The 17,602-nt window shown below is 43.6% G+C and overlaps 5 protein-coding genes across 7 annotated transcripts; 2 read left to right on the plus strand and 3 right to left on the minus strand.

The window, feature by feature from the left end:
- Positions 1 to 33: 33 nt before the first annotated feature.
- Positions 34 to 3,273, plus strand: Osbp (oxysterol binding protein). The gene is made up of 2 exons (XM_068301930.1): positions 34 to 2,011; positions 2,075 to 3,273. Exons 1-2 carry the CDS (start codon positions 383 to 385, stop codon positions 2,822 to 2,824), a joined length of 2,379 nt encoding a protein of 792 aa, XP_068158031.1. The 5' UTR covers positions 34 to 382; the 3' UTR covers positions 2,825 to 3,273.
- Positions 3,274 to 3,456: 183 nt separating this feature from the next.
- LOC137585905 (oligopeptidase A) lies at positions 3,457 to 6,051 on the minus strand. The gene is made up of 2 exons (XM_068301931.1): positions 5,833 to 6,051; positions 3,457 to 5,770 (listed from the first exon to the last, which is right to left on the minus strand). Exons 1-2 carry the CDS (start codon positions 5,925 to 5,927, stop codon positions 3,673 to 3,675), a joined length of 2,193 nt encoding a protein of 730 aa, XP_068158032.1. The 5' UTR covers positions 5,928 to 6,051; the 3' UTR covers positions 3,457 to 3,672.
- A 249-nt stretch (positions 6,052 to 6,300) lies between these two features.
- Mink (Mitotic spindle and nuclear protein) lies at positions 6,301 to 8,745 on the minus strand. Its single transcript, XM_068299907.1, has 4 exons — positions 8,590 to 8,745; positions 7,214 to 8,533; positions 7,084 to 7,158; positions 6,301 to 7,021 (listed from the first exon to the last, which is right to left on the minus strand). The coding sequence occupies exons 1-4, from the start codon at positions 8,603 to 8,605 to the stop codon at positions 6,435 to 6,437; spliced, it is 1,998 nt and encodes a 665-aa protein (XP_068156008.1). The 5' UTR covers positions 8,606 to 8,745; the 3' UTR covers positions 6,301 to 6,434.
- A 547-nt stretch (positions 8,746 to 9,292) lies between these two features.
- LOC137584631 (ankyrin repeat and SAM domain-containing protein 1A) lies at positions 9,293 to 13,186 on the minus strand. 2 transcript variants are annotated; one of them, XM_068300129.1, is made up of 9 exons: positions 13,027 to 13,186; positions 12,631 to 12,753; positions 11,785 to 12,575; positions 11,573 to 11,723; positions 10,951 to 11,231; positions 10,140 to 10,891; positions 9,830 to 10,069; positions 9,635 to 9,766; positions 9,293 to 9,581 (listed from the first exon to the last, which is right to left on the minus strand). In XM_068300129.1, the coding sequence occupies exons 2-9, from the start codon at positions 12,732 to 12,734 to the stop codon at positions 9,480 to 9,482; spliced, it is 2,553 nt and encodes an 850-aa protein (XP_068156230.1). In that variant the 5' UTR covers positions 12,735 to 12,753; positions 13,027 to 13,186; the 3' UTR covers positions 9,293 to 9,479. The 2 variants fall into 2 exon arrangements, with proteins under 2 accessions (XP_068156230.1, XP_068156229.1); XM_068300128.1 differs by having other exon boundaries at positions 10,951 to 11,270.
- A 46-nt stretch (positions 13,187 to 13,232) lies between these two features.
- On the plus strand, positions 13,233 to 17,539 carry LOC137584632 (prolyl 3-hydroxylase sudestada1-like). Of its 2 annotated transcripts, XM_068300131.1 has the most exons (7): positions 13,233 to 13,420; positions 15,571 to 15,661; positions 15,721 to 15,860; positions 15,921 to 16,118; positions 16,186 to 16,380; positions 16,444 to 17,061; positions 17,141 to 17,539. In XM_068300131.1, the coding sequence occupies exons 1-7, from the start codon at positions 13,366 to 13,368 to the stop codon at positions 17,455 to 17,457; spliced, it is 1,614 nt and encodes a 537-aa protein (XP_068156232.1). In that variant the 5' UTR covers positions 13,233 to 13,365; the 3' UTR covers positions 17,458 to 17,539. The 2 variants fall into 2 exon arrangements, with proteins under 2 accessions (XP_068156232.1, XP_068156233.1); XM_068300132.1 differs by lacking the exons at positions 15,571 to 15,661; positions 15,721 to 15,860; positions 15,921 to 16,118; ... (1 more) ...; positions 16,444 to 17,061; positions 17,141 to 17,539 and adding an exon at positions 13,666 to 15,339.
- Positions 17,540 to 17,602: the final 63 nt, after the last annotated feature.

The raw sequence follows: 17,602 nt of genomic DNA on the forward strand, positions 1-17,602 counted from the left end.
ACGGGAAAAAGCCAAATATGACATCACTGACACACGCACACAAGTTTCTTCCAGTTTCTTTTTTCTTGATGTTCTGCAGAAAAATTAAAAAATAAATATAAATTCATTGTGAACGTAAATAAGCGCAACTAAGTGGGGGAACGGAAACGGGAGCCTGAACAAATCTACTGTGTAATCGATAACTTTACTTTAACAATAATAATAGTAATAATGCAAGAAGCTTTCACATAACGAAACCCATCGACGTCGGAAGCAAAGTCAGTGTATTCGGAGCAATAACTACATTCGTGGTTATTGGTTGGATCCCGCGTCGCCCTTTTCGTTATCATTGTACGTGGCGTTTCGATTTGCACACGATTGCGATTTCAATTGAGATCGTACCATGACGGATGCCGCAGGTGGTGTTGTGGCTGTGGCCGGGGGAGGAGGGGCGGAGAAGAAAAAGGGCGATCCGGAAATGAAGGGATGGCTATTGAAGTGGACCAACTATATTAAAGGCTATCAGCGCCGTTGGTTTGTGCTGTCAAAGGGCGTCCTCAGCTATTATCGCAATCGAACGGAAATCAATCATACATGTCGCGGTACCATCTCGTTGCACGGCGCTCTTATTCATACAGTGGATTCGTGTACATTTGTTATTTCGAATGGAGGCACACAAACATTTCACATAAAAGCCGCTACCGAGGTGGAGCGTCAATCATGGGTGACGGCTTTGGAGCTAGCCAAGGCGAAGGCCATACGGGACATTGAAAGCGAGGAGGAGGAGGCCGAAGAGACGGCACAGGTGGTGCCCAGTCAGGAAATAAACACAGTAGTGAGGGATCTGACCGAACGCCTGGAGAATATGCGCACCTGTTACGATTTGATAACCAAACACGGTGCTGCCCTGCAAAGAGCCCTCAATGACTTGGAATCCAATGAGGAGGAGTCGCTAGCCAGTCGCACCAAAATTGTCAACGAGAGGGCTACTCTGTTCCGTATTACATCTAATGCCATGATCAATGCCGGAAACGATTACCTTCAATCAGCCGAGTCACAGGGTCACAAGTGGTCCAAAATGCTGCATCATGAGCGAGAACAGCGCCAGCGGCTGGAGGAGATCATCGAACAGATGGCCAAACAGCAGTCGCAAATGGAGCAGGCCGCCGTCTTGGTGCGTCAGAATAAGCCAGTTCCGCCTATGGTCTCGTCCAGCACAACAATGTCTCTCAATGCAGGAGGCGGAGGTGCCTCGCAGTTGACATCAGACGATGAGGTTGAGTTCTTTGATGCCCAGGATCATGCGTATGGAACGTCACCCCCAGATGGAACCTTTATCCTGAAATTGAACAAGCGCCGTAGCAGCTCTGAGGATCAGGTGGAGGGTCAAACAGGCAGCTCCTCCGAAAGTGATGAACAAAAGCGCACGATCAAGACAATACAACAGGTTTGTCTGGTGAGCGCTCCCCGCGTGGCATCGGGAGGGCATGCTGATGAACACGATGATGATGTGGATCGTGCCGTCCAACCGTCCGAGCCGTTGACTGAACCATTGCCGTCCGACCGCAAACAAGTGAAACAGAGACGCACACGCATCCCCGACAAGCCCAACTATCCGCTGAGTTTGTGGTCTATCATGAAGAACTGTATTGGCAAGGATCTTTCGAAAATCCCAATGCCCGTCAATTTCAATGAACCGCTGTCTATGCTTCAACGCCTCGTAGAGGATTACGAGTATGCCGATATTCTGGATATTGCGGCCAACTGCGGTGATCCATGCGAGCAACTGGCCTATGTGGCCGCCTTTACTGTCTCTTCATATGCAACTACAACGAATCGAACAGGCAAACCATTCAATCCCCTGCTGGGCGAGACCTTCGAATGTGATCGAACGGATGACCTGGGCTGGCGTTGTCTGGCCGAGCAGGTTTCCCATCATCCACCCATTGCAGCGTTGCACTGTGAGAGCAGCAAATGGGTCTGTTGGCAGGAATTTTCCATGACTAGTAAATTTCGTGGCAAATATGTTCAGGTAAGTAAAACTTAAGTGAAAGATTTAATGGATTTTTATTTTTCCGTCAACTAAATGTTACAGATCAATCCATTGGGTGGTGCTTCGGTTACATTTCCGTTGAGTGGCAATCGTTATACTTGGCGGAAAGTGACCACAACGGTTAATAACATAATCGTTGGCAAATTGTGGGTGGATCAGCATGGCGAGATGGAAATCGAAGGCACCAATGCTGCCCAGGGCATTAAATGCATCCTGAACTATATACCCTACTCCTACTTTAGTCGCGAAGTGCAGCGCAGCGTCAAGGGCGTGGTCATGAATGGCAACAATGAGGTTAAGTGGGTGGTGCGCGGCACATGGGACAGCAAAATTGAGATCGCACCTGTTCTCCAGACTAGCGGTAGTCCCGAAAGTCGGACCTACACCACAGGAGAGTATAAGGTAGCATGGAGGCGTCGCCCAGCACCACCAGAATCGGATAAATACTACAATTTCACGCAGCTGGCATGTCAACTTAACGAAGAGGAAGAGGGCGTTGCCCCAACCGATTCGCGTAGACGACCCGATCAACGAATGATGGAGGAGGGTGCCTGGGATGCCAGTAACAAGGAGAAACTTCGCTTGGAGGAAAAGCAACGAACCGTTCGAAGACAGCGGGAGCGAGAAGCCGAGCAGGCAGCAGCCGATGGCCGACCGTACCCGGCGTATGAACCGATGTGGTTTAAGCGTGAAAAGGAAATGGGCACAGAGAACTTTGTACATGTCTACAAGAATACATATTGGGAGGCTAAATCCGCCCAGGACTGGAGCAATTGTCCGGATATATATTAATCACACACAGATTCACGCAATTACGATACGATACGAAACGAACCGGTGGAGCCTTAGCAAATATATTCTAAACGATTTCAAATATGCAAGCCTCGAACCCCCGCTGACCCTAAAAACACGCCCAACTTCCCGATCCTCTTAGCACAGATAATAATACTACAAAGAAAACAACTTACATGCTAAAGTAATCTTCGAATTAGATGGTATTTAAATTTAAATTCCTGTAAATTAGCTAAAATACGTTAAAAATTTGGCCATGTCTACTACCCCCTACTTCTTCAATTTCCTTATTTCCTTACAACTTTTTGTTTCCAAAAATTTTTGGCGTCTAGGGTACATACATATTTGTACATAGAACTTCTTATCTAATATAATAACTATATGTTTATATATTCATATATATAATCAGCAAGTGGAATACGAAATAAAGTTTTCACTCTAAACACACACACACACTAACAGACAAATGGACGAGCCTAAGTTTTCCTTTATGCAGAAATCATGTTTTGCCTTTGTTATTTATATATATATATATATATATATACATATATATATATAGACACATGTCGAACGAAATTGAAGTCTAAACAAAACAAAACAATGCGAAAAAAAGAGTAATGTGAGGGAATATGTTAAATGTTATAAATTTATGCAATTTATTATTAAAGTATTATTTAAATAAAACAACAAAACTTTTGTGTGGTTCAACTACGTAGACCCAACACCTGCTCGTCCGACTACACTTAGTCATGATATTTACAATCATAATCACTTTATCCAGGCAGGTCTTCGATCCAACAATGTCGCACCGCTTATCAATTAACCGACACATGGCTAGTAGATAACGTTTAATTATTTTCCGTGGTCTGTGAGGGCTCGTATATTTCTAGTGACTTGAGTAACGCCTCGACTGAAGGATCACGACCTTGGAATCGACGGAACACCTCAGCCGTGGGCAAAGAACCGCCCGAACTGAGGAACGTCTCCTTATAGCGTTTCCCCACGGCAGCATAATCATCGATATTCCGCTGATTGATGAAGCTGCTGGAGATGTCTGCCGCTATCAGTTTGGAATACAAATGACTGAACTGGGCGGCAGCCCAATCACCAGCAAAGATATCAGTCATTGAACAGGGATGCGTATCTTTTTTGTCCAGAGGCATACAATGATAGACAGGCCACAATTTTCGTACAGTCTCTAGCCAAAACGATTCAGAACGATGCAGTTCAATATCGAGATCGGCGGCATAGAGTTCCTTGCAGAGATTATAGCCAGCTAACTTCGTTTTGAATAGACGCATTTTGCTTGCTAAAGAAGCATCGATGGGTTCATCATTTACATAGTGACCCGAAAGGGATTGCAGGATAGTGGGATTATCGAGGAAATTGCTCATGACATAGCCAGACACCTGAGAGGCATCCCATTCAATGTTCGACAGACCCGCCAAATCGCTGTACTTCGCCTGGGTCAACAGATGTTGAAGACCCGTGCCGAAGGTCTTGAAGAGCATTTGCAGATCACCGTAGCTAAGTAAAGGAGGCTTTTTCGGATCCGTCGGCTCAGCGAAATTGAAGATAAGCGCGCAGAGAGGTGTCAGGTTAGCGGATTTATTGCTGTTTCGTATGCCCACCATCCAGCCATTATTTCGACCAAATTTATGCTCCTTGGAGTAGCAGTCAACGTAAAAGCCACCAACTGGTTCGGAACTAGAGGTGGCATCGTTATCAAAGACATGATAAAATTTAACCGCTGGATGCCACACTTCAGCCTGGGTATGCTCCACAATGCGAATGTTGAAGAGTTTCTCGCTTAGACCAAACACACCAGAAAGAACACGAGGCAGGGGAAAGAATTCACTTAGCTTACTTTCATGCAGACTAGACTCAGCGGCAAGCTGTTTGCGCCCCCAGTAGCTCACATCGTAAGCATCCAGTTGATATTGATTTGCTCCTCCGCCGCTATTGGCATTGGCAAATTTCTGCAACTCTTCCAACTCCACACTCTGTGCTGGTCCAGCAAATTTAAGCAATTTGGCAAAGATTTGCTTCAAATTGTCGACGCTACCGACCATTTTCGTTTGCATGGACATATCCGCATAGCTGGAGTACCCTAAAAGATTGGCTTGTCGTTTGCGTAGCCCACGAATCTTCTCCAAATGTGTGCTGTTCTCTAGCGATTTGTCCTGTTGCTGGGAAGCCTTTATGGCATTGGCTCGCCATACATTCCAGCGCTGTAATCTGTCGGGGCAGTATTTCAGAAAGCCCTCTACAATTTGCGGCTGCAATGTTATCTTCCAGGGACCCTGCAATGCCTGTTTGGAGTCGCGGGCTGTGGCTTCCAATAGAGTGGGCGGAAAGTCTCGCACCAATTGAAAATCATTTATCACATGGCCAAAGGAGTGGACGGCCATGTTGACTTTGTTTTTGAAGCTCGAACGCTCCCGCCCCAGTTGAGTTAGCAGCTGTTTAAGACCGTCTTGTGCATTTTTATCCAGTGCCAATCCATTCAATTTTCCCTCCAGCTGAAATTTCTGACGCAACCGCTGATCATCTCTGTCGCCGGATTCCTCTTGCTGTGTTAGGGCCTCGTAAACAATCTTATTGCAGAATTTAGTCGCTCGTGCGTTACGAGCTCGTTCATGGATATTCATGTAGGACTTTGTTGGGATTAATGTGCTGTTGCCCAAGTAAAGAGCTTTGGCTACGCCCCATGTGGTCTCCAATGGACCAGTGACCGCATCGAGATCGGCAAATATAATCGAACTATCCAGGGGGCCTTTGCCACTCTGAATGTCCTGCTCCAACGATTTGACAACCTTCTCCACGGCTGCTGCCTGTTGCCCAATGGCACCCAGGCACATCTCAATGGTAATGTCACTAAACGCTGGCAGTCCATCCGGCTTCAGCAGTCCCTCAGTGGGTCCTTCTTCTCCAATTTCGGGCACGCTGAGCAATAATTCAAGCATTAGTACATACGTAAGTGTTTGCGTTTTGCACTACCAACTTACAGCACGATATAGCCGGGCCGGCTCTGGGATGTGTGAAGCCAACGCTGCGCGGCATGAGAGAGGAGCGCGTGACGCTGACGTAAAATGTTCAGCATGACTTAAATACAATAATTTAAAACTATTTATTTACAATTTTTTCGGAAAATGCGGTTTACACAACACGCCAATAGGACCGTTCCTCCGCCTCCGTTAGTTCTGCAGAACGTTAGCCAACACTAAGTTCCAATGTAGATATGGATTCAGCCCCTGCACACTGGGTTGAAAGCATGTAAATTTGATTGTAAACTAGAATGAATAATAATTTCGAGTAAACAGTATTGTATAGTTTTATAAATCATTCCCAGTTATCAAATGCAAAGCCTATTAAAATCAAAACTTTTACATTTCAAATTACTGCTATTTCTCTGATTCGCTCTCTAACATGAGAATCTGCTCCCACAGGAATGTCCGCTGAAACGATTTAAAATCTTTGTGATTTCATGCACATGATTTATTGAAATAAAAATGTTATGTATATTTTTGTACGCATCTAAGACAACTTGCAAAACAAAATCCAAGGAAACCAATTACTTAATTTAACAATTTAAAAATAGAATCTTAGATTAATCCTCCTCTTCCATAACACGACGATGTTGCATTTGTAGTTCAAACCGGCGATTCAAACGAACACCTCTAATAAAATCGGCCTTTTTGTCATTTCCCGGGCGCTGCTTAAACATTTCCATGTGTCGTTGACGCCTCTGTTCCAATTTATTACTAGTGGATGATGGCACTGCTGCCTTTGCGTTAAATGTTTTTGCCAAGGACGTGGACAAATTGAAGGCTGGTTTTGCCGCATAGCTATTTGCGCTTTGACCTAGTGGCGCTCTCATTGATACATTTGCCTTTTCCTTAGCGGGCGTTACTCTTTTACCGGGAGTTACAACTTTTGGAGCAATGGATAAATTAATTTTTTTCAGTGCCCGTGGCGGTTTTGATTGATCCTCAGCAGCAAGGTCTTGAGAGCTAGATGGCTGCTTTTGTTTTTTCAGAGCTGAATTTGTCAAGATCTTCGCACGCTCCGCCTTGCGTTCCAAATGATCGACAAGATTCTCCATTTTATCGAATTGTTTCTGATGCATAGCCGCAAAATTAGGTAGCTTGGTGCGAGTTTTGAGTTTACTTGGTGTTAAGATCTTTGGAAAGATCTCTGTCAAAGATAACAAATGCTTAATATTTATTTAAAAGTTTGATTTGTCATCATATGCTTACTTGGTTGTGGCAAGCGACTTGGTTTTGGTAAATTTCCATCCAAAGATTTTGAACGCCTGCGTCGTTGTGTGACATCTAAAATAGAGTAACTCAGAAATATAAATATAAACTATAAAAACTATTTACGTACTGCTCTTATTTAGGTCATCCCAACGCTTATCGATATCATCAACATGAGCCACCTCAATGGGACTCAAAAAGGACACAGTCTTGGCCTTAATATCCCTCATGGTAGAAAAGGACTTGGAACGTCGTCGTTGTCCATTATCCTGGGGAATCATTTCCTCATTTACACCCAAAGTAGGGGTGTTTGTGACACTTTTGCCCACTTTGGTCTTGAAAGGTGTGGGTAATCTATAAGGACGAGAACGCTTTTCTTCAATAGCTTGGTCAGGGTTCAAAACTATCGGCACATCATCGTCAGCTTTTGTTAGCAACAATTTTACTGTGGGTTGCTTCTCTGGAGACATTTGAAGAGTTGGCATTTCTGTTTCAAAAGTCTCTCCGCATTCTTGGGCATCTGCATCGAATGTGGTATTTAATGCGGTCTCCCGTGTTTCGGGTAAGTCCTCATCATCATCGACCACAATTAAAGAGGGCATTTCCTCATTAACCTCGAGTGGGAATACACCCAGTTCTTCCAAGCTATTTGATTTTGTGGTAGGCACTAATAACTGTCCCTCTGACTCTGTAGGATTGATATCCTCTGATGTAACGATTAACTCCATATTCTGCTCTTCCTGTAGCTTTATGCCATTCAGGTTCTCCGATTTAACAGCACGCTGAATTTCTTGAGTGGCTGAATCAGACTCCGTCTTTTCTGATTTCACATCAATTGGTTCTGCCTTTGCCTCCACGATTTCCTGGTTTTCTGATTTATCATCAGTCTTGCATTCCTGTTCATTTGCATCTGCCTCTGTCTTCATGACTTCCGGATCTTCTAAGTTCCCTTCATTCATAAGGGCCTGCTCGGTTGTGTCTTTTTGATCTGGAACCTCTTCGGGTTTCGCAGCGACATTTACGCTGTCTTGTATCTCCTTAATATGCATTCTGCCTGTACGTTTAGATTTGCGACTGCGCTTTATTTTAGCTGAATGTCGCCCCACTTCAGCCACAGACCACTTATGGGTTTCCAACTCGTCGTTCTCGTTGTCCATAGAAGCAGGACCAGTAGTATTACCTATGACTGACAATTTGCTTGCAGACCGCAGCATTATATCCTCGTAATCAAGGGGCGGACGAACACTTTTACGTGCACTGCGCCGAGGGGTTTCGGACCCGGCTGCACATCCAGATGCCATGGGAGTTTTAGACTGAATCTCATCATCCTTTACATTCTCGTTTTCCAATTTTCGCTTTCCAGCAGCTCGCGTCTTCTTTGATATTGGTGTGTGTGCGAGCGACTCGAATTCCTTTAGTGGCAATGCGCCGCAATCAGCGTCCTTTAATTCTATAATCAACCAACAATTGTAAATCTATAAGTGAAGACTTATAAGCGCATCATACCTGTGGTTGTTTCCATGTTTAATCAACGGTTAATTTAAAATTTATGCAGTAAATATATGTATATATTTTTTATTTTTTTTTTTTTTTGTTTATTGACAGGCGTCTGTTTTGCAGCTGTACGTTTTTTTTTGAACATCGATTACTGATAGAAATGGGAGTTTGTTAATTTACTCAGTGTTGCAAAGTAGAAAAATCGGCTAAAGCTACATTTAGTGTTGGCAAACGCTATTTTTCATCGGTTCGACTCAGACCTTAACAGTTCGACTCACGCACTGGCACCGGAACTTGGCGCAATTTTCGAACCAAGGTGAATCGCGGCTTCAAGTGATTCTGGCCCAATCAACAAAATGGGAATAAACACTTGACAGATATATGATATAGTCATGCGATGTTGATGGAAAATGTCCTGAAGATATCACTGTTCTGTGTTGGTCAACTAGGGCCGACTTGCTTCATCTATAAAGCAAGACCATCAAAGAACTTGATGGGGATAGTAAAGATGATAAAGTGGCAGTATTCTGGATCAGGCTGCTTACCGATTCTAAGTTTCGGTGGACATCTGTCCGTCGTATGTGCGTATGCAATTTATTCCAATTAGAAAGATTTTCGCATGAAACTATTTCGGTATTTAGGTAATTTATAACCTGTGTGAGGTAAAGTATGGGAAGTCGGAGTATCCTTACTAATGAGACAGGTTTGCATGTAAAATTTAACATTGCGTTTAATTGTTTATAAAAAAAATGTATAAATACTTTAGCTTTGCTGACTTTTTTTCCTCAGACAAAGTCAACATCAAGATGGCATCAAAGACTAGTAAATGAAAAATACATTCACATTCAAAATGCAATAAATAAAATATTGGACGCGAATTAATTAGGCACGTTTGTGATTTAGCACCCATCAGGCAAGGATGCACCCTGGCGATTTACGGCTAGTTGATAGGCCACCTCAAAAGCTTGGCCTAGTGTCAAAATGATCTCCTTGGCCAGTTCCTTAAATGCAATGAATGTTATTTCGGTTTCAATACTTTCGCTGGAATACTTACCAAATTGTCTACCATGAAGACGTGACAATAATGCAAATCCTGTTCTTTGGTTATGTAGGCAAAATAGCGCAAATCTTCTGTATCCTGGCACACGCAATTAATATTTTCAATATCATGGGAACAGATCGCAGCCTATATAAATGACAGAATCAGGTTTATATAAAATTACTTGCTGAAAGTGGCTCCAATTAATACCTTTTTCTCATCATCTATAAACTTGACTCCCATAGAAGAGACGGCAATATCAACGTTAAGACGCGTCTGCAGATTGGCAGCTTTCAGATACTTGGTAGAAGTTGTGCAATTTTCAAGTAAGCTAATATCACTGACGCTAGCAGCTGACTTTATCTTCTCTTCATCAATCTTTAGTTTCTGAATCGATTTACGTGTCGACATGGTGCCCTGTAATTGACGTATTACCGTCGATCCCAAATACTAAAAGAGGGATAGAGAAGAAAGGCATGTAATTCATGTCAATGCAGACGCTGCAGGGGTTTGGACTTACGAAAACCGAATAACGAATTTCTCCATACATCAGAGTATAGGGTGAGTGACACCAATTGGAAGCGGAGTTTTGCGATTTGCCAAGCAACAGCTCAGCCGGCTTTCTCATTTGCAAAGAGTGTCGCGGATCTTCAATAGGCAAACTTTGAGGTTCTGGCTCTTCCTTTTCCGGTTCTAGTTCTGATTCCTGTACGGTGGATACCTCATTGCCTATATGCTCAAAAATGGTATCGATTTCAGCCCACACACGTGAGGCACTGAAATCCTCGCCACTTGCTGAGTACCGCTGTTTGGCCAAACTACGTCGATTCACCGATCGCACCATGCTGGGCGAACGCAAGTATTCTCGGCCATCTACTTCGTCTTGCGCCAAATTTAGTGTTGATCCTTTAAGAAGGCCAGCAAATGGATCATCTCCAACAAATTCCTCCACCTGATCGGAGGAGAAGGAGTATGTAGTGCGTGGTGATTCACTGGCATCCACATCCATCAAGCCACCCCTGCGCAGAGTTGCCGGTTGCATGTAATTGATAATTGCGTGCTCTGCTTCCATAACTGTGGGCGGTGGATAATCTGGCGTGGGTGAGTGACGCAAACCGCGTAATTGTTTGCCAGTATTATTATTGTTATCCACAACACATGACGTAACTTCGTGTTCCTTAAGGCTGCCATTTAATTTGGTGCGAGGCTTTGGCACTGGCGCCTGCAGTGACATTTCCACATACTGCGATGTAGGACGTTGGTAAGAAGCAGCTGTAGGAATAATTTATTAAGATCAAAAGTCCAAAATCTGATATTGATTCTTAACTTACAGATGCTGCTGCTGGTGGTGGCATTGTCCTCACTGCCTGAACCACCGTTTCGTAGTAAATTAATGTACTCATAGGATTGTGAAGGTACCGAAGAGCTTGAGAAATTATTGTTCGTCTGAAGAAGGGCACTTTGATACGGCTGCTTATAGACGGGCTGATAACACAGCAACATATCTTTACTACCGCTACCAATTTCAGCCACATCGTTGAGGGACTTTTGCTGCTTAATTGGCTTCATGTCCAGATAATTCTCTGGCACCTTGGTATATTGATCCAGCGAGCTTAAAGAGTGCGAAAGTCCGTTTGCTTGATCTTGCTTTCTATGGGTTTCGTGGTATTGAGTGAATGGTTATGAAAGAGAGATTAGAATTAGACCAGACCCGATTAGAAAATGATGAGGAATGTGACTGAGCCCAACCAATGTGCGTGTGTGTGTGTGTGCATGTGTTTGAATGTGGGTGCAAATTGGGGATGAGTGCAGTTTCCATATAACATGAGCTGAGCTGAGCTGATTGGTAGTTGGTTAATTGAGGTCACAATAAATAACAACAAGTGGTGAGAGCATGTTGGTTGTACATAAATAATGTGTAGGCGGTGCCACATGGCTTTTCTGTTGTCTTACTTCCTCGCCCTGGCTAGATCGTTCGGTTTGACCAGTTTTTTGCGTTGCGAATTCTTTTCAAATAACCGTTTTGGCAGCGATTGCGTGCCACTCTCCACGCCAAGATCAATAGCGGACATTTTTGACTGTACCTCCGACATTTTGGCGAACTCTGCAAGAGATTTGCATAGGAAGTAAGTATTAAAATATAATGATTAAGCCAAAGTTCCAACCGTTTATAACAGCTACAATATCATAGGTAACGTGAGGCGGATAATCGGACAATATTTCGAGAGCTGTGCGCCCATTTCCATCTGTGGCATTCACATCGATGCCTGCCTTGAGGAGAGTAACTACAACCGATTTTTTTCCGCACAGAGAGGCTTCATGTAGAGCGCTGCCCGCATGGGTAAGTATATTAACATCGACTCCGGCGGCAAGTAATGTCTCTACTACCTTCTTGTGGCCATTGCGACTGGCCAGATGTAGACAGGTGTGCGTAAAGATGTGCTTGGTGGGTGTGGTAGCGGCATATAAAGTTGCAAAGCCAAGAAGCTCTGCCAGATTATCCTCTTGACCAGTTCGATAGGCCATTATTAGATCAGGATCGACACGTAGTAGTGTCTGCACCACCTGTAGGCGACCAAACTGAGCTGCTAGATCTAAAGCAGTTTGAAAACTATTATTTCGAATTGCCGGATCTGCTCCATATGAGAGCAATATGGCCACTACGGCATTGTGACCGTGCTGCGCAGCAGAATGCAGTGGTGTTTCGTTTTCAATTGTCTGGGCGTTGGGATTGGCCGGATTAGGACTATGCATGAGCAGCATTTTGACAATATCCTGGTGGCCAGCCCAAGCAGCCAGAAAGAGAGGTGTGGAGCCACGTATGTCTGGCACATCAAGTTGAGCATTATGGGCCAATAGCAATCGCACTATACTGCTATGACCATTGAGGCTAGAATGGTGCAAGGGTGTGTACCCATTGACGTCTTGGGCATTGATGCTAGGGCTACGGCGAAAACTAGAGAATTCAAAATTTAGAGTACAATAAATTCAGAGAATAGTTAATGACTAACCTGGATAGTGGTCCGTGCCTTCTGGCAGCTAGATCCAATAGTTTACCCACCGTTTTTATATCGCCGCATCGTGCTGCCTCGAGTAAGTGCTGATCCTTACCCATAACTTAAGATAGCAATGTGCTGAAATAAATAAATCAAAGGAATGAGATCATCACAAGATCAGAACCAGACAGCCCCAGCCCCAGCCTGTATCAGGTGGCAATCAAAATCAGCTGTTGGCCCTAATTGTATACATTCAAATATACGTATGTTTGTATGTACATATGTATGTGTTTACACATTCCAATGGTTTTTTTTTTTTTTTTGTTTAGGGCCCGATCTTACAAGGTCAGATCAGATTTGGTTACCGAAAACAACTGGATAATTAAAGAAAGGAAATCTTCAAATAATTACCTCTTTGTGATTACATCCATAAATACTGGGGAGTCGCTCTCTGTTCTTCCTAACGCTACAAATTTGTCCTAATTAAGTTTAATTAAAGTTCTGCGGGTCCGCACAAATAAAAAACTTTATTTACGTGGATGACGATTGTTGCCATACTCGATAAAAATAGATCAGCTGAACAGTGCGCTGTAGAGTTCCCAGACCAATAGCAGAGTGGCGACTGCAGGCCATTTATGAATTCTGGCAACACTATCAGCAGCAGCAGCAGACAAGTTGAGGAAAACAAAAAACTAAAAATTAATTTAAAGTATTATTCCCATTTGCAACTGCAGCGGCGATTTCAAAACTATGGACACGGCCGAATCCACACCGTTCAAGCTGAAGAGGAAGGACAAAGATGAAGGTGAGTCCAATTATTATAGCAATTCATTTATAGCGTGCCGGCAGCTATAGCGAGGCAAAAATCGAGCCGCTGTTCTTGATAACGCGTGTGTATATGTGCATATCTTTGAGTTTTTGTGTGTGACATTGTTATTGGAATTGAGAGTGGGTGTCGATATGACACGGCCGTAATTAACATTTAAGGTATGCGTATGCCCATGTCCCACCATGCTTAATGCAATCTCATTCATTGTGTTTCCCTTGCAGGCAAAGATCATACAGAGCCAAAGCAGGAGAAGAACAGTGGAGAGCCTCAAAAGAAATTGTCCCGACTTAGTGGAACGGAGCTTGAATTGAATAGTACATATCAAAGCACAGAACTAACCGAATGGCTGCATGCAAAGTGGTCTGGAAAGAGCGGGAATGCAACCGAGGATACAACTGGTGCACAAATCTATGCCGAGCCTTTTCAAATATGTTTGCTGCCGGGGATGCTTGCGCCGGGCTCTAGCAAAACCCTGGTTGACGAAATGATTAAAAAGGTGCAATGGTCACGAAAACAAATGGACCTATACGAATTCTATCAGAGCACTGACTTGTCCAACATGCCAGAATGTCGTCTGCTTACAAATTTCCTGCAAGTGCTGCGCAAGCAGGTACGTCCCTGGTTGGAGAAGGTGACAAATCTGAAACTTGACTATGTCTCAGCCTCATGTAGTATGTACACTTGTGGTGATTACCTTTTGGTACACGATGATCTCCTTAAGGACCGTCAGGTGGCCTTTATCTACTATCTATCTCCGTGGGAAGGAGCTGAAGAGTGGAGCGACGAACAAGGCGGCTGCTTGGAGATTTTCTCCAGCGATGCTCAATGCTATCCTCAGTTTCCGGTTCACCGCAAAATACCACCAAAGGATAATCAGTTTGCCTTCTTTAAAGTTGGCTCGCGTTCATTCCATCAGGTGGGCGAAGTGACCACCTTTGACTTTCCCCGTCTAACGATAAATGGCTGGTTTCACGGCGAAACAAATGAAGCATTTGTTGCTGAGTCGCTACGAGATTTTCCCAGGCTTAGTTATGGGGATCCAGTTAACGGACACAGGCCCTCACTTAATCTGCTCCTGAACGATGTGTACCTGAAAACAGCTACGCGGCGTAGCATTCAGAAACGGATTGAGGAGAATTCCGAAATTTGCCTATACGAATTTTTTAAACGTGAGAAATTTGAACAGGCTCGCACACAACTTTTAACCGACTCCAAACTTTCTTGGCGACGGCAAGGACCAGCCAATGCGCACAATTACGAAATCCTAGACCTGAGCACAGCTAGCGGAATGATCCAGGAACTGTTGCAGCTGTTTCGCAGTCATCCCATGTTTGATTTGCTGCGCGACTTCACCGATTTGGATTTATCTGGCCCAGAGGCTGTTAGTCCCAGCTGCTGCGTGGAGTTGCAGCGTTGGTCCCACGGCAACTACACTGTCCTAGGTGACGGCCTAGTTAGCGAAGAGAATACCCTTGATTTGGTCTACTATTTAAATGCTGCAGAGGGTGCGGCAGTCATTACATATCTGTCACCCGACGCGGAGCCTCCGACGAATGGCGTGAACACAGCAAGTACTTCCTCCGATCAGGAATCGGATGACTCGGATTCTGTATTACTGACCATAACACCAGTGGACAATGCCCTAAATATTGTATATCGCTGCGAGGGCACCACAAAATTTACCAAATATGTTTCACGCAACACGCCACTGGACAAAGGACCCGTATTCGTGATATCATGTAGTTACAAGGAGTAACCCCATATAACTGAACGCTTAATTTGTTAGCGCACAATTCGTGTTGTTTCTTAACTTGCATTATATAACAAAAAATACATTTACAGACGGTTTATTGTACAGAAATATTGCCAAATAAAGCGATGTAATACATTTTAAATACGTTCATTGATTTAATATTCACATTTACCACTATATAAAAGCTTATAATTCACTTTGATCAAGTAGTCGACTTACCAGTCTTAAGTGTTTTAGTGGCAAGAGTTCTCTCTTCTTTTATTATTCAAGGATAATGAATGTTATTTTATAAATGTTTAGTTTTTTTCTCTCCGACATGCTAACTATTACCTTTAAGAGACTGTTTTAAACTAAAATATTTTATATATTTCAGATAAATATCGTATTAGTGCCACAATTGCTTTTATTGTAGTCATCGTTGTGATTGGCGTTCCCATGTGGTGGAAAACAACCACTGTCTACAGGTGAGTCATCTGGATGAAATCCCAAATTGAACGGCATTGAAAATACAATCATTGCACAGAGTCAATTTGCCCTCCGCACCGATATTGAGGCTCAGCGAGCAGTCCATCAAAACAGCTGTACAGGTGGCCATCTACACACAGCAGGCTAGTCGAGCCCAGTTGCTCATCAGTGAGCTTCAGAGCCGATTTAACGATAGCGGTAAGTCTGTTCATTAGTCGACCAAAGCAAGTCCACTAATATTTTATTTCTCTCATTTAGATGTATGGTCTGTGGAATTTAAACAACTGCCTATGTTGGCCAATGCTATGGAGGTTCATACTCCCGCAGCATTGGAAAAACTAATACTCAAAGAGCATCCGCAGTCTATAGGTGATTTTATGTTTATTGAGTGGCCCAAACTGGAGGATGAACTACTGTTAACCACTGAACGATCAGCATTAATGCGTAGTGATGCCAGTGAGTCAAGCACCATGGGGAATGTTTTCGACCCATACTTAAAAGTAATTAACTTATTTTTTTAAAGCTTCCCATAAGCTGACCCAGCTGCTGCACAGCAAAGTATTGCAAACATATCGCATGAATCAAATACTCACAACCGATGAACGTCTGGGTGTTAAGTCGGAGGCTCCACAGCCTGCATATGATGTGATAGTATCCGTATTGAATCCCAAGCCTCGTTTAACTCACGCTCGATGGAATATCGCAATGGCTGTAGAGAGTAAGATTGGAAGACCAGTGAATGCTATTCAGTGCCATAATCTACTATCACTTACCATTGCAGCTTATATTAAACCTTTCCTAGCCCAAGTTTCGGACATTTCCAATTACACAGTCCGCACCCAGTGGAAATATCGTGTGTCTATTGAGGCTGAGATCAAGCAAGTCCGAGATCAGAGCAAATTGGGCCGTCACTATGCCTTGCAGGAATCGTCGCTTCCCCACTTGCTTACGTCCATTGCACAGAATCTGAGCGCTAGTACGACAGATAAACCAGCTATAAATTTGGTAGTTTATATTCCACCTTGCAGTATGGCTCCATTACATATCTACAATAGCAAAAACCAAAAACTTACACGGAATGGTGTTGATGCATTTATATCCCCCGGCTGGGGTAGCCTGATCATTGCTAATCCTGATGAACGTGTATGTCTGTCCTATATCAACAATGAACCTCCGTTGGCCTATTACGTCAATACCAATGATAATATGCAAGTGATGCTCGACCAGCTGCATAAGTTACTAGATATAAGCAGTGAACTGCAAATCGATGGCGTCAAAACGGTGGACATTGAGCAATTAGTACCGCGCAAGTGGGAATACGAGTCCTATCTTAGACGTAGTGCTGTACGGCATATTGCCACGGCGACCAGTACGCTGCAAAGTCTTGTTAAGCTGCTGGGTAATTATCAAGTCATTATCGAATCATCAATTAGCCATGCACTAATGCGTTTTTTCTTGTTTTTCGTCCATTTACCTAGATCAAATCAGTTATATTGTGATAGATGATAAAGTAGGCACTGCTATAATTAATTCCTATACGGACATTTTGGCCGCCAAGGCTGCTCTATTGGAGCATCGATTGGGCGATGCTTCCGCCTTGGCTAAACGGGCGTTTGTGGCCTCGGAAGTCGGTTTCTTTGATGCCAGCTTATTGGCCCAGCTTTATTTTCCTGATGAGCAGAAATATGCCATTTACATTCCACTCTTTTTGCCCGTCATGGTGCCAGTTCTAAGCTCTTTCAACATGCTACGCAAAATGCTGCAATCTAGGCGGAACAAGGAGAAGCTACACTAAACGAGCCGCAACAAATGGCTCTGGTCAACCAAATGATACAAAGTTCTTAATTAAAAATAAAATAAAAAGCCATTTTCTATAAGGTTTAGTGAAGGCCATCATTTATTTGGTAGATTGTAATAATCGTCGTCGATGCTTCTTCGTC

This window comes from Drosophila tropicalis, unplaced genomic scaffold (genome assembly GCF_018151085.1).
Source record: "Drosophila tropicalis isolate 14030-0801.00 unplaced genomic scaffold, ASM1815108v1 contig_878, whole genome shotgun sequence".
NCBI classification, from domain to species: domain Eukaryota; kingdom Metazoa; phylum Arthropoda; class Insecta; order Diptera; family Drosophilidae; genus Drosophila; species Drosophila tropicalis.

What these genes read in the sequence shown, in the direction of transcription:
- Osbp (XM_068301930.1), top strand. Translation starts at nt 383, where the DNA reads ATGACGGATGCCGCAGGTGGTGTTGTGGCTGTGGCCGGGGGAGGAGGG. An exon ending in TTCGTGGCAAATATGTTCAG is followed by an intron (nt 2,012 to 2,074) that starts GTAAGTAAAACT and finishes TAAATGTTACAG; the next exon opens with ATCAATCCATTGGGTGGTGC.
- LOC137585905 (XM_068301931.1), bottom strand. Translation starts at nt 5,927, where the DNA reads ATGCTGAACATTTTACGTCAGCGTCACGCGCTCCTCTCTCATGCCGCG. An exon ending in CGGCCCGGCTATATCGTGCT is followed by an intron (nt 5,771 to 5,832) that starts GTAAGTTGGTAG and finishes ATTATTGCTCAG; the next exon opens with CGTGCCCGAAATTGGAGAAG.
- Mink (XM_068299907.1), bottom strand. An exon ending in GGATGACCTAAATAAGAGCA is followed by an intron (nt 7,159 to 7,213) that starts GTACGTAAATAG and finishes ACTCTATTTTAG; the next exon opens with ATGTCACACAACGACGCAGG. An exon ending in AAGTCGCTTGCCACAACCAA is followed by an intron (nt 7,022 to 7,083) that starts GTAAGCATATGA and finishes TATCTTTGACAG; the next exon opens with AGATCTTTCCAAAGATCTTA.
- LOC137584631 (XM_068300128.1), bottom strand. Translation starts at nt 12,734, where the DNA reads ATGGGTAAGGATCAGCACTTACTCGAGGCAGCACGATGCGGCGATATA. An exon ending in CACCACCAGCAGCAGCATCT is followed by an intron (nt 10,892 to 10,950) that starts GTAAGTTAAGAA and finishes TTATTCCTACAG; the next exon opens with CTGCTTCTTACCAACGTCCT. An exon ending in TTATAGATGATGAGAAAAAG is followed by an intron (nt 9,767 to 9,829) that starts GTATTAATTGGA and finishes TCATTTATATAG; the next exon opens with GCTGCGATCTGTTCCCATGA.
- LOC137584632 (XM_068300131.1), top strand. Translation starts at nt 13,366, where the DNA reads ATGGACACGGCCGAATCCACACCGTTCAAGCTGAAGAGGAAGGACAAA. An exon ending in AAAACAACCACTGTCTACAG is followed by an intron (nt 15,662 to 15,720) that starts GTGAGTCATCTG and finishes ATCATTGCACAG; the next exon opens with AGTCAATTTGCCCTCCGCAC. An exon ending in AAGTCTTGTTAAGCTGCTGG is followed by an intron (nt 17,062 to 17,140) that starts GTAATTATCAAG and finishes CCATTTACCTAG; the next exon opens with ATCAAATCAGTTATATTGTG.